Here is an 11,776-nt window from a genome sequence, read left to right on the forward strand (position 1 = left end):
TTGAGTTTTAAGTTTGAATTTAACAGTCTAGTTTACAGTCTCTACATATGCATAACAAGCCATAACATACTCTCACCAAGCAGGAGAGGGATGGAAATAAAAATATCTTGACGTTTGTACAATGTTAAAAGTCAGCTGATCTGTGATGACTGTAATATGCTAGGACTCATTACAAGTCAGTCAGCAGCTGTTTAATGCTATGCATCATTTGCCATTTTCTTCTAATTTAGACATTATACAAAAAATTATTTCTTATTGATCCTTTCTTAAATTTTTTTCGTAGCAAACTCCATTTAGCAAATCAGTTATTTGCTTTATGTTAAACAAGTATTGAATTCTGAGAAACAATTTCGTGCACTGTTAAAAACTTTCAACGAATGTTAAAGTTTCTAGGTGCCCACAACTATCCGTATGTAATTCGTAACCTTAAAAATGTTTTGTTTACTTTTGCGCCATACGCGTAATTCCCGTCAATTACTTTTTAAGCAAGTTTTAAAATTACCGGCTTACACAGTCAAAAATGCGCTGCACACTACAAGATGTAAGTGACCCGCCTCAACGTTGGGCGCAGCTGCTATTTGCAATTGTGCGTGTTGATTATGAAATTATATTTGGCTTGTGTATTGTTTTTAGTTCTGAGACATGGCGAGTACGAGTGGCAAGATCCTAAATCACCGGATGAAATGTAAGTAACTGGCAAAAATAAGCGCTTAATGTGGACGATTTGTGATAATTTGCTCGATCTAGCGTTAACATAACGTATGTCGACAAGGAGGGCAAACGCACCAAGGTGCAAGGAAAGGTGGGCGACAATGTGCTGTACCTGGCGCACCGGCATGGCGTTGAAATGGAGGGTGCCTGTGAGGCATCTCTAGCTTGCACCACATGCCATGTGTATGTGCAGCACAACTATCTCGAAAAGCTGAACGAGGCAGATGAAAAGGAGGATGACCTGCTAGATATGGCGCCATTTCTGCGAGAAAATTCCCGCCTTGGCTGTCAAATAGTGCTTGAAAAGAGCATGGAAGGCATGGAGCTTGTGCTGCCCCAGGCAACACGTAATTTCTATGTGGACGGACACAAGCCAAAGCCTCATTAACACAGCGTTGTTTATTGCTATTATTCCCAGTTAAATAAAGATTATGTTTTAAGTGTTCGTGTTCCCAACTTTCATATATTTCTTAAGTTTATAAACAATGCTTTCGTTTTGTGTGTCATCTGGCAAATTAAACTAAAGAACATTTTATTAAGTTGAGCCTATATAATTACATTTTCTAATTGGTGAATACCATGAAATGAAAGCAGAACGAAAAGGATGAAAACAGTTTGAGTTTGTGGAAATGTGGTGTCATAAGAAATGGTATAAAACAATATTGTAATAATTATGTTACAATTAAAGAATATATGTAATAGTCTAAATGTGTATAGCGACAAACTAAAAATCATTACAACAAATACACTGCACTATAGAACGATTGTGCCGGTGTGTGTGAATGATGCTCATTGGGTTAAGTGTGCGTTCAGTTCGACGACGGACTGCTGGAACCTGAGCGAGAGTGCACGCTACCACGGTCCTGGTCGCTACGCTCCTCATCACGATCGCGACTCTTTTCATCCTTGTCCAGATCACGTTCTGGCTCTCGCTTGCTTTGCTTATCGGGCGCAGGAACAGCAACAAGTTCTTCTTTGGGCGATAAGTTCTCGCGTTTGATTGCTTCCTTTTCAGCTTTGGTGACGCCGCCGCCGCCTCCACCGCCCTTTTTGTTGTTGCTTTTCTTCATAACAGCCAAGTCTTTCAGAAGGCTGGCAACCTTGCGATTCAAATTGTCAACTTTCATGTCATGCAGCCGCTCAACCTCCTTCAGTCTGTTGCGCATCTCGTTCTCCTTTTCGAAGTTTTTGCCCTTCAGCTCTGTCAACTGCAAATATTAAAATATTCATTACAAATTCATTAGCATTGTTTTAATGTGTTTTTGCGTGTCACCCACTTGCTTATCCTTCTCCAGGAGCTCTTTGTCTTTTTGATTCAAGCGCTTCTCAAGACTGGCAATGCGCTCCTTCAGATATGTAATGGCTACCACGTGATCCGACGAGTTTGTGTCCACTGTGATGGCAGCTGGTGCAGCAATTGTGCCGTTACCGCTATTGCCGCGCGATATCTTGTCGGGTAGATCTAAGCCGGCACCGCCAACTGATGTTACACCGCTGGTATTGATGTTGCCAGCGCCTTTGGAAATGTCTGCACCGCGTGTTGATTTCTTTGCGGACGCGTGGCCTTCTCTATGCGCAGTTGACGAGGACTTCTCATGTGGTCGCTTCTTAGACATGGATATTCGGCCCTCCTGCTGCGCTTTCAGCAGAGCACGCTTATACGCACAGGTACACAGCCAACACAGTACTTTGCCATTGACCTGCAAGAGGGCAAATAATTGTTCGATTAAGATAAAGTGTTATTCGTGGTTATGCTGGCTTAAATACTAAAGTGTGCTCTTAAAACTTTTAGGCTCAACACTCTTATGAACGCAATACAAAATCTCTAGACTCATGACTGCAACACGCCACTCGGTGGAGCTGTACATGATGTTTGTCTAAATGAAACAGGTTTTTCTTAAAATTATGTTATTCAATATTGTTAAAGTAAAATGGCTGCAATCCTTGATGCTGACTCTAGTTAGCTACATCAGCTTTGAGCCTTCTTCTTTGTATATCGCTGACCTTTTTGTTCTCGTCGCGCCTGTCAAAGGCCGATCGCAGCTTGCACTCGTCGCATTGTGTGGGCGGTCCGTACTTAGCCTCATAGCTGGCGCATCTATTTGCAGTTAGTGTGATATTTGGTTTGGTTAAAATGTTTTTCATTTTGTTTGGCACACACACGTGGAGCAGAAAAGAGAAGAGAGAAAAATGTTTTGCGTTCATAAGAGACGTTGTTTTCGTTTCTATTTTGTTTGGTTTGCTATTTGAAGAGTTCAAGAAGAGAGTATCTACTCAAGGGCAAGGCAAACGCGCTTTGGTACATGTATTTTGAAGGCACAATTAGTTGGGTAACAAGGGAAGGTACATGGCTAAACATAAAGTTCGTTTAATAAGTTATTTGATTATCAAATTATATTGATACGAGCTCTTTATACATTGTGCATTCAAATTACAGCGGCTGCCACGTTGCTCGTGCTTTTTAATTTATTTTTTTTTTCTATCAAAGTGACTAGTTTTTGCTTTAGTTAAAGTGATTGAGTTGAAGATCAACGTACCTCATGCATTTGGAACTGCCGAAGGCGGCAACGATTTTGCAGCACTCACAGGCGGTGGGCTTGCCATATTTACTCAAATAATGTTCGCATTTTTTACAGGCACTCTGTGATTTGCTGGAAATGTGAAAAAAAAAACGAATAGAGCCATGCAGAATAGACAGATTTAAGCATTTTCATTTACTTACGAGGTGGAGGGAAATTCCGAGCGGCAGTAAGTACATTTAACAACTGAGGTAGAACCACGGCACACCTGTGGAAAATCAAAATGAAAATGAAACGTGAGTTGTGTTTATTTCAGCCTTGTCTAAAACAAGTGAGAATTGTTCGCTGAGCACGAGCATATTTTGCTGCTTGCTTTTGTTTGTTTGCATTGCAATTGTATTCTCAATAAAAGCGGTGTTTAGCTGGACCCTGAATTGATAGGCAATTGCAGTTCAACACATTACAATTACGGCGGCAGCTTCAAATTTCATTAGTCACAGGCGTCGTCGCCACGGCCATATACAATGTTGCAATGAGCTGCTACCATTCTGCTTCCTCTTGCCGTTCATTTTCACTTTTAATGCGCAGCAAGAATTTTCGCAAGCAAGCGTCGCGTCATTTTTATTTTGTTATTGCCAAGAGCAATAGCCCACGTACACATCCTTTACTTTTGGCACAATGCATACACACACATGCGAAATGCTGTTTGTTTGTTGCATTTTGTGTTTGTTTAAGAGATTTAATTCGTATTATTTGTTTCACCTTGCAAAGCTGCTGGCCCGAGGAAAGTTCTTCGTATGGGTGCCGAGAAAAACATTTGGAGCATGCGAATAATACTTTTGAACTCATTTCTAAATTTGTGTTTTATTTCTCTTTTGTGCTATTTTCTTTAATAAATTTTACTTTTTATTTGCGATTTAGAAGACGACGCAAACAGTGTCACCACAATAATTAAATTGAAATACAAGCTCGGCATTGGGGTGACCATGCTTCACGCAAATAAACATTTATCGATTTTCAATTTATCGTACGCACAGCAACCCTCTAAATACAGCTCAGTTTCAGTGAGTGCAAAGAAGAAGAGAGAAAGACGCCTCAAAGCAAAATTCAAACAATTCAAAAAACGTCCAATTCAGGCTGTACTAATAACTCAACAAAAAAACAAGAAAAAACAAACAGATAACAACAATAAGCGAAAAGTGTAACTAAACAGTTTCAAACATGCCTGAACAAACCAATATTAAAGTGATAGTGCGCGTTCGACCATACAATCAGCGGGAAACAGAACAAAATCAAAGATGTATTATAAAAGTAATGGACGGATCTTCACTGTTGTTCGACCCAGACGAGGAAGACGACGAGTTCTTTTTCCAGGGTGCCAAGCAGCAATACCGAGACATCTCTAAGCGTACTAACAAAAAACTATCAATGGAATTCGATCGTGTCTACGACACAGATCGCACAAACGAGGACCTGTTCATGGAGTGTACAGCGCCGCTGGTCGATGCAGTGCTCGATGGGTAAGTGTAAGAAAGCACTTGATACATAATATTGTTGTTAACGTGTGCATCTCGCTGTGCTGACAGGTACAATTGTTCGGTGTTTGTGTACGGTGCGACGGGTGCAGGCAAAACATACACAATGCTTGGCAGCGAAAATAGTCCGGGTCTCACGTTTCTGACAATGCGCGACCTTTTCGAGAAAATTCAAAGCCAACAGGACATACGCAAGTTCGACGTGGGCGTCAGCTATTTGGAGGTGTATAACGAGCAGGTTATGAACCTGCTTACAAAATCAGGCCCCCTAAAGCTGCGCGAGGACTCGAATGGTGTGGTCGTGAGCGGATTAGTTCTGCAGCCCATATACAGTGCTGACGAGCTGCTGCACATGCTCAGACTGGGCAATTCGAATCGCACGCAGCATCCAACGGATTCCAACGCGGAAAGCTCACGTTCGCATGCTATTTTCCAAGTTCACATTCGGATCACGGATCACAATACTGGTGCCAAGCGCAGTGTTAAGCTCTCCATGATTGATTTAGCGGGCAGTGAACGTGCGGCTAGCACCAAGGGCCTTGGTATGCGCTTCAAGGAGGGCGCCAGCATCAACAAGAGCCTGTTGGCGCTGGGCAACTGCATAAACAAGCTGGCCGATGGTCTAAAGCATATACCCTATCGCGACTCGAACTTGACACGAATTCTAAAAGACTCCCTCGGCGGTAACTGCCGCACTCTGATGGTGGCCAATGTATCTATGAGCTCGCTCACTTACGAGGACACCTATAACACCCTCAAGTATGCCAGTCGCGCCAAGAAGATACGCTCTGTGCTGCGCCAGAATGTGCTCAAGTCGAACTTGCCCAAGGAATTCTATGTGAAGAAGGTTACCGAGCTTATGAGCGAGCAGGAACGTCTATTACAGCATAACAAGGGTTTGGAAGCCAAGCTGGCGCAAATGGAACGCTCCGGAAACAATGGCTACGATCCTCAGGAGCTTAAACCGTGGTTTAACCGAATCGACGCCGTATACGCAACTGTTATCAAACTGCAGCAGTGCGTCATTGGTCTACGCAGCAAAATACAGACCCTGAGCTACCGACAAACGCTGAAGAAAGACTTTGAGCAGCTGCGCAAAATTGTGACGCTGGACCAACGACTGTTCCAGGAGGTGCGTATCTTGATTAACTCTTAAATTTGCTGCGCCCAAGCGTGATGATAAATTTGTCGACGCTTAAGGCTAATTATCAGACAAAAGTTTATCTTACATAGTTTTGATATTTCATAAAAGGCAGTGACATTTATGGGCAAACTTTATAATCAATATCAGTCTTTATGTATCGCCGAGAAGCTCTTTCTGTTTGCTAGCCAACAATTTGTCCGCCTCGGCAATGTATTTGTCCGCAATGGCCGTGACCTGGGTCTGGGCCGCAAACGCATCGTCCTTTCCAATGTCCGTCTGCTTCTTGAGCTTGCGTATCTGTGTATTCTGTATGTCTCGTATGGCGTCGCGGTACTTGATAAACATAGCTTTGGCATTCTTGGAGAGGTGCTCGCGATGCTCCTTGGTCACCTTGGGTATTGGTATGAAGAGTGTTGTGCCGTCCTGCTGCGGGTTTAGATTCATGCCACTTTTTTCTATTGCCCGCAACACATCGGGTATCGTTTGGGGAAAGGCAATCATATTCACAACAATCGTCTTTGGATTCTTGCGCGATATCTGCGCTAGCTCCTGCAGCTCATGCTCCGCTCCATCCACTTTGATACGCAGCGAGTCGATGGCGCCGCTTGTGGAGCGCAGCGACAGGTTCTTTATGAAGTCGTCTTTCATTTGGAGCACTGACTTTTCCATCTGTGCATTCAGGCTGTCCAGGTTAATTAGTTCGCGCAGCTGCTGCTCATTTATCTCCACCTTAACAGGTTTACCTTTGCCGCCTTTTTCTTTCTTTCTATCCTTGCCTTTTGCATAACCGCGCGCCTGTTGCAGCCACAAGGCTGCTTCTCCTGCTCCCGTTTGTGGATGTTGTTGATATTGGCTGAATGTATTGAGCACCGGACGAAGTGGCGTTAGCCTAGTGCTCAAGGCACGTAAATGCACTCCCGTTTTGGCGAGCATTTCCAAATAATTAAAATTTACAAATAATATAAATGTCAAGTTGCCAACTTGCTTCAAATTGAATATATCTGGCAAACAGCGTTGCCAACTTGTTTTGCTGGGCAAGGACAGTACGCTGACGAAGCAAAAAGCTGTGAACATATTTGTTCTGTGTTTTATGTGTTTATATAAATTTATAATTTTAAAAATATTCACACCTCTCTTGTTGGCAGGACTATAAACTATTCACGAACTATGTGAACGCATTGGGCGCAAGAAATCAAAAATATACCGATGAGCTGCCATTGTGGCGCAACAAGTTGGAGGCTGCCTGCATAAATCTGAAAAAGCTAAAGCTTGAGGCGAAGGAATCAAAGTACCACCACATACTCAGCTTGTATTTAAGCAATAAGGATCTGGAAGTGCAGCTGTCCAAGCAGCAGATAAACAGCAATCATCTGACCGGTATTAACAATGAGCAGGCGGAGAATTCGAGCCTCCTGCGTAAGTCCTTTTCCATGATCTGCGATGTATTACATCAGTTATACAATCGTCTGGAGGAGACGCAGAAACTGACGCCTGAGATACAAGGTGTATACGAACGATTGGAAAGAAAGATGCGTTTCACGGAGTCGGAAACAGAAGCTACAGCGCAGGACATGGAATTGGATGCACTCCTTGCCGAGCAGCATGAGGAGGATGAGCCGTCATCAGCATTGACCAGCAGCGCCAGAAAGCGCAATCGCACTCGTCGCTACACGCACACATTAACCAATAGTGAATTTGTGCTTCACCTGGGCGTGGATAGCTTCGAGGACACAGACTCTGACACGGACACTGTAGAGGACAGCCAGCAGCAGTTTAAGAAACCACGCAACCTTGACGTTACTCAAGTTATTGCCAGCAACACGAAGTCGCACAAAGCGCTAACAGCGACCGTAACCAAACCACGACCCGTCAGCCATCGTATGGTATCGGACATGCTCTCGGATCAGAATGTCTGCGGATCTGCAGACAAGGAGAAAATGAAGCAAGGTTAGCTCAAATCAAATTAAATCCCATATCCAAACGTTTGTTAAGTCTGTTGCCTTTTGCAATTTCCAGCTCTGCTCAAGTCTAGCAAGTTTACCACGCAGGGATTGCAGCGCACATGCGCAGCTGCGATACAAAAGGAGAATTTAAAGTTCTCAGCGAACTGTGTGAGAAAAAGTCCACGTGCTCTTATCGCAAAGAGTGAGTATTAAGACAATAAAGATTACGTTTGTTCCATTCATATTTTCAATCATATTTTATGCAGCTCTCGCTGGCAGTTCGGCGACGTTGCGCAAACCGATATCTCGCCTTGCAGGAACCCTTGGCTCGGGTGCCAAGGAGGCGCCAGTGGTAAGAATAAATCGAGCAGCCTCATTTCGCGTAAAAAAATAATTTATGATGTTTGCATTATTTAAAGCGTTTATTTTGAATTTCGTTCGTTTTATGCAAACCAAACTTTTCATTTTCTACTTTTAGTTTTGTAAAAATCTAATTAATCATTAAATATATATATTGTGTAAGTTTTTATTTTTTTACTTTGAAAAGCATTGTGTAATGCTTCAACTCTAGAAATATAATGTCGATTCCTTGCCAGCACCCAAATGTTGTCTATCGTTCCGGTACATGTCACCCGCATGCCAGGTCCCGATTCGCTGTGACGGCGCCAGTCCTAGCAAGCCAAGCAGCATATAGAGCAGGGCGCCTAGATTGACGCCCAATAGCAGCAGGCCCGGGCCAAGTGAAGCGGCTTGCATGGGACCCGGCCAGCCAGTTTGTTGACCTCCGAAGCCGCCGTAGGCCAATCGACGCCAAGGTTGCCGTTCAACTACATCACTTGTCAGCTGATCCAAGTCCTGATCCTTTTTCTTGCTCTCAGCCAAAAGCGTATAGCGGGGCACAAACGGTTTGTCTACTGCTTTGTGGGCATCACTTGCCGCCGCCACCCAGCACAGGGCAAATATAATAAACAACTGCATGACGGGAACTGTTTGTCTAGCTCATGCCCGTCGCTCTCTTTTATAGCATCACACGGCACGGGCATGGATCACGTCTACAATGGGTACAGCTGAGTGATTCTTTTGAGCTGTCATCAGTACCGTCTATCAAAGTGTGCACTATAAAAAACCCATTGACCCAACTGTAAGGCATGCTTGTCGCTTTATGTTTACATATGATAAGAAAACGTTTGTTCATTTTATTGTCCTTCTGGTTGAATGCGCAACGTGACGGTCTAGTTGAGACGCTGCGCTTTGAGCAGCACTCGTGGCTTCTCGATTTCGGATTTGCTTTGCACGAGCTTCAGCTCCCGTTCCCAGGCCTGCACTGGACCGCTACGTGCTGGCAATAGCTGTACTGTGCGCTTTATCACGGCCTGCAGGGTGGCAATGGTCTTCTCGAAAGCGTCGGTGACATCGCCGCTGTCATGGCTGTGTGCCAGGAAGAGTGAAGCAAAGAGATCGCCGGTGCCAGTGAAGAACAGATCCTTGTTTCCCTGCTTGGGTATATCGATGGCGAGCCGCGGGCCATTCACCTGGCTGAGGAAGGCGCGAAGAACGCCCGGTTGCCCCAAGTCGCTGCTAGAGATGACAACCGTTTTGATTTTGCGTTGGTGAAACCAATCCATTGCCTCCCATACGGCTGCCTCACTGCGAACCTCTTTACCAGTAAGCAGCTCCACTTCATACTGATTGGGCGTTAAAATATCGGCTAGTGGAATGATCTCATCGCGATATACAGGTAGCAGCTCCTTGGGAACGTACATGCTGCCATTGTCACCCATAACGGGATCACATACATAAATCAGTTTGGGATTTGCTTTACGAATTTGCTTGAGAATGACGCCTACTTGACGCAGAAATAACGGATTGCCAATGTAGCCAGTCAGTAGATGGGAATAATGAGACAGTAACTCATTCTCCTCCAGACCCTCGAAAATATTGGCTAAACAACGAGAAAATTATTCAAATTATACAATCTTAATTGATTTAAATTGATTAAGTGTGCATATTAACCCAATTCTTTTTCAGTGGATACTGGGCCCTTGAAGCATTTGTAGCCCGTGTGATTCGAGAACTGCACCGAATTCAGTGGATCCACATCGAAACCGAGAAGCTAATAAAGAGTGAATGTAAATATCGTAAACACATGACTGATATTTAATGTATTCCGTAACCGACCTGCAGGGGATAAGTAGCCACCTTGTTGCCCACATAGCCGTGCACTACGTGGCTTTGAATGGAGAGCACTCGTTTGGCCTCTGGCGTCGTCATATTAATAATGTTGCAGTATTGTTTACGATTCTGCAGCTGAACTCCAATGGCTATGCAACAAGTGCGCTGATGGAACCGGTTGGCCGTGCTGTAAGCTACTAAGCACAACCGTTTAAATTTAAATGTACTAGGTATCAAGCTTCAGTCATCTTATCAGCACTTGGTGGGCGCTCACTCGCTGATAAGTCATAGACCGTAATGGCCGCCGGGGCAATAAACAATGAGATCTCAGCAAACAGTTGTATCAATCTGAATTGTTCTATAGCAATACTATATTTTGTTATGTTATTAAACAATCGAACTGCCTTTTGACCTTGGACGACAATCAAACTCTAAGTTTCCTACATTTCTGCCCGATCCCCTCGTTTGTTATCAACACCCACTTGCTTCGGCAAGTATGTATTTGGTATCGATACCTAAACAGCTGATGTGCATGTTTTTACTGTGAATGGCATTTTTCCATCGCAAGGTTTACGTAAACTTATAATTGTTAAGCTATCTATAAAGACCGATAATTCAGTGCATTTTCTAAATTTTAACCACTCAAGATTTATCATGGCGGCTAATCTAGCACGTTTGCTGGAGTGTAACATACGATGCAACAATGCAGCAGCAGTGCAGAGTGGTTGGCGGCTATTTAGCAATCAGCGGCAGCAGCAGACGGAAGTGGAAGATGATGAAGGTAGCCATCGAAAAAAGTTGTAAATAGTTTATATCAAATGGCTTGTGCTTGCAGAATTTCGTGTGCTCAACCTGCGTACTATTAAACAGCAAGCACGCAGACGGGAAATAAAAAAGAATGCGGTGCAGCCACCACGCACATCGCGCATGCCGGTCGATCAGGATTGGACGGCGGTATGGTCCGGACCGCGTTCATTTCACCCAGCCAGTGTGCCGCTGCCATTGCGACAAGGCTACACAGAGCGCGGAGCAGCTGCGCCCTCGAAGTACGCGAATGCAGAGTTAATGAAAATACCAAATTTCTTACACTTGACGCCGCCAGCTATACGGCAGCAATGCGAGGCAATCAAGAAGTTTTGTACGCCCTGGCCGAAGGGCCTAGAGACGGAGGCCAAGTGGAAGCGTCCCTTTCCTATCGAAGTTATCACCACAGACTATTGCCACAGTCTACCAACAATACGTCATCCGGAGGCTCGTCGCGTGACCATCACGCTAAAACTATCCGATTTGAAGTTCGATGCACATGCGAAAGATAAATTTCTACGCCTTGTCGGCGAACGATACAACCAGGAGACAGGAGTGTTAACATTTTCCGCTGATCGCTGCCCTATGCGCAAGCAAAATTACGACTATGCTATGTATCTACTAACGGCATGTTATCACGAGTCCTTTGTCACGGAGCCATGGGAAGCTACCAAATCGGAGGCGGACATGGAGGTGTATCAATTTGAACGAAATCAAGCGAAACGTTCCGCCGAGGGAATACTCAATTGGAATGCAACGGGCGAACAGAAGGACGCGCCCAGTGCTAACTATGCAAAAAGTGTGGAGGCGTTGATAAATGAGGGTGAGAACGAGTACAACATAGCCAAGTATAAGGAGGAAGTACTGAAAATGTTAAAAATAGCTATCTAGTCAGCATTTCTACAAATATATTTGGTAAAACACTAAAATAAAGTTGTAAACTCTACT

General features: G+C 44.1%; 7 protein-coding genes across 9 annotated transcripts; 3 read left to right on the forward strand and 4 right to left on the reverse strand.

The window, feature by feature from the left end:
• Nucleotides 1–236: 236 nt before the first annotated feature.
• Fdx1 (Ferredoxin 1) lies at nucleotides 237–1,151 on the forward strand. Its single transcript, XM_002047688.4, has 3 exons — nucleotides 237–541; nucleotides 634–685; nucleotides 748–1,151. Exons 1-3 carry the CDS (start codon nucleotides 433–435, stop codon nucleotides 1,097–1,099), a joined length of 513 nt encoding a protein of 170 aa, XP_002047724.1. The 5' UTR covers nucleotides 237–432; the 3' UTR covers nucleotides 1,100–1,151.
• Nucleotides 1,145–4,184, reverse strand: LOC6622701 (protein FAM76A). 3 transcript variants are annotated; one of them, XM_002047689.4, is made up of 6 exons: nucleotides 3,993–4,184; nucleotides 3,434–3,498; nucleotides 3,249–3,362; nucleotides 2,716–2,809; nucleotides 1,989–2,411; nucleotides 1,145–1,919 (listed from the first exon to the last, which is right to left on the reverse strand). In XM_002047689.4, exons 1-6 carry the CDS (start codon nucleotides 4,077–4,079, stop codon nucleotides 1,521–1,523), a joined length of 1,182 nt encoding a protein of 393 aa, XP_002047725.1. In that variant the 5' UTR covers nucleotides 4,080–4,184; the 3' UTR covers nucleotides 1,145–1,520. The 3 variants fall into 3 exon arrangements, with proteins under 3 accessions (XP_002047725.1, XP_032290777.1, XP_032290778.1); XM_032434886.2 differs by lacking the exon at nucleotides 3,993–4,184 and adding an exon at nucleotides 3,695–3,736; XM_032434887.2 differs by lacking the exon at nucleotides 2,716–2,809 and having other exon boundaries at nucleotides 3,993–4,180.
• A 108-nt stretch (nucleotides 4,185–4,292) lies between these two features.
• On the forward strand, nucleotides 4,293–8,374 carry Klp67A (Kinesin-like protein at 67A). Its single transcript, XM_002047690.4, has 5 exons — nucleotides 4,293–4,750; nucleotides 4,817–5,897; nucleotides 7,055–7,856; nucleotides 7,926–8,054; nucleotides 8,119–8,374. Exons 1-5 carry the CDS (start codon nucleotides 4,452–4,454, stop codon nucleotides 8,244–8,246), a joined length of 2,439 nt encoding a protein of 812 aa, XP_002047726.1. The 5' UTR covers nucleotides 4,293–4,451; the 3' UTR covers nucleotides 8,247–8,374.
• On the reverse strand, nucleotides 5,985–6,901 carry mRRF1 (mitochondrial ribosome recycling factor 1). The gene has a single exon (XM_002047691.4). It carries the CDS (start codon nucleotides 6,840–6,842, stop codon nucleotides 6,060–6,062), a length of 783 nt encoding a protein of 260 aa, XP_002047727.1. The 5' UTR covers nucleotides 6,843–6,901; the 3' UTR covers nucleotides 5,985–6,059.
• Nucleotides 8,363–8,862, reverse strand: LOC6622088 (uncharacterized). The gene has a single exon (XM_002047692.4). The coding sequence runs from the start codon at nucleotides 8,828–8,830 to the stop codon at nucleotides 8,420–8,422; it is 411 nt and encodes a 136-aa protein (XP_002047728.1). The 5' UTR covers nucleotides 8,831–8,862; the 3' UTR covers nucleotides 8,363–8,419.
• Nucleotides 8,863–9,011: 149 nt separating this feature from the next.
• Pdxk (pyridoxal kinase) lies at nucleotides 9,012–10,452 on the reverse strand. Its single transcript, XM_002047693.4, has 3 exons — nucleotides 10,031–10,452; nucleotides 9,866–9,965; nucleotides 9,012–9,794 (listed from the first exon to the last, which is right to left on the reverse strand). The coding sequence occupies exons 1-3, from the start codon at nucleotides 10,121–10,123 to the stop codon at nucleotides 9,085–9,087; spliced, it is 903 nt and encodes a 300-aa protein (XP_002047729.1). The 5' UTR covers nucleotides 10,124–10,452; the 3' UTR covers nucleotides 9,012–9,084.
• Nucleotides 10,453–10,519: 67 nt separating this feature from the next.
• Nucleotides 10,520–11,761, forward strand: mRpS35 (mitochondrial ribosomal protein S35). Its single transcript, XM_002047694.4, has 2 exons — nucleotides 10,520–10,805; nucleotides 10,860–11,761. Exons 1-2 carry the CDS (start codon nucleotides 10,679–10,681, stop codon nucleotides 11,717–11,719), a joined length of 987 nt encoding a protein of 328 aa, XP_002047730.1. The 5' UTR covers nucleotides 10,520–10,678; the 3' UTR covers nucleotides 11,720–11,761.
• The last annotated feature ends 15 nt before the right edge of the window (nucleotides 11,762–11,776 follow it).

Source organism: Drosophila virilis, chromosome 3 (genome assembly GCF_030788295.1).
Source record: "Drosophila virilis strain 15010-1051.87 chromosome 3, Dvir_AGI_RSII-ME, whole genome shotgun sequence".
Lineage (NCBI taxonomy): Eukaryota > Metazoa > Arthropoda > Insecta > Diptera > Drosophilidae > Drosophila > Drosophila virilis.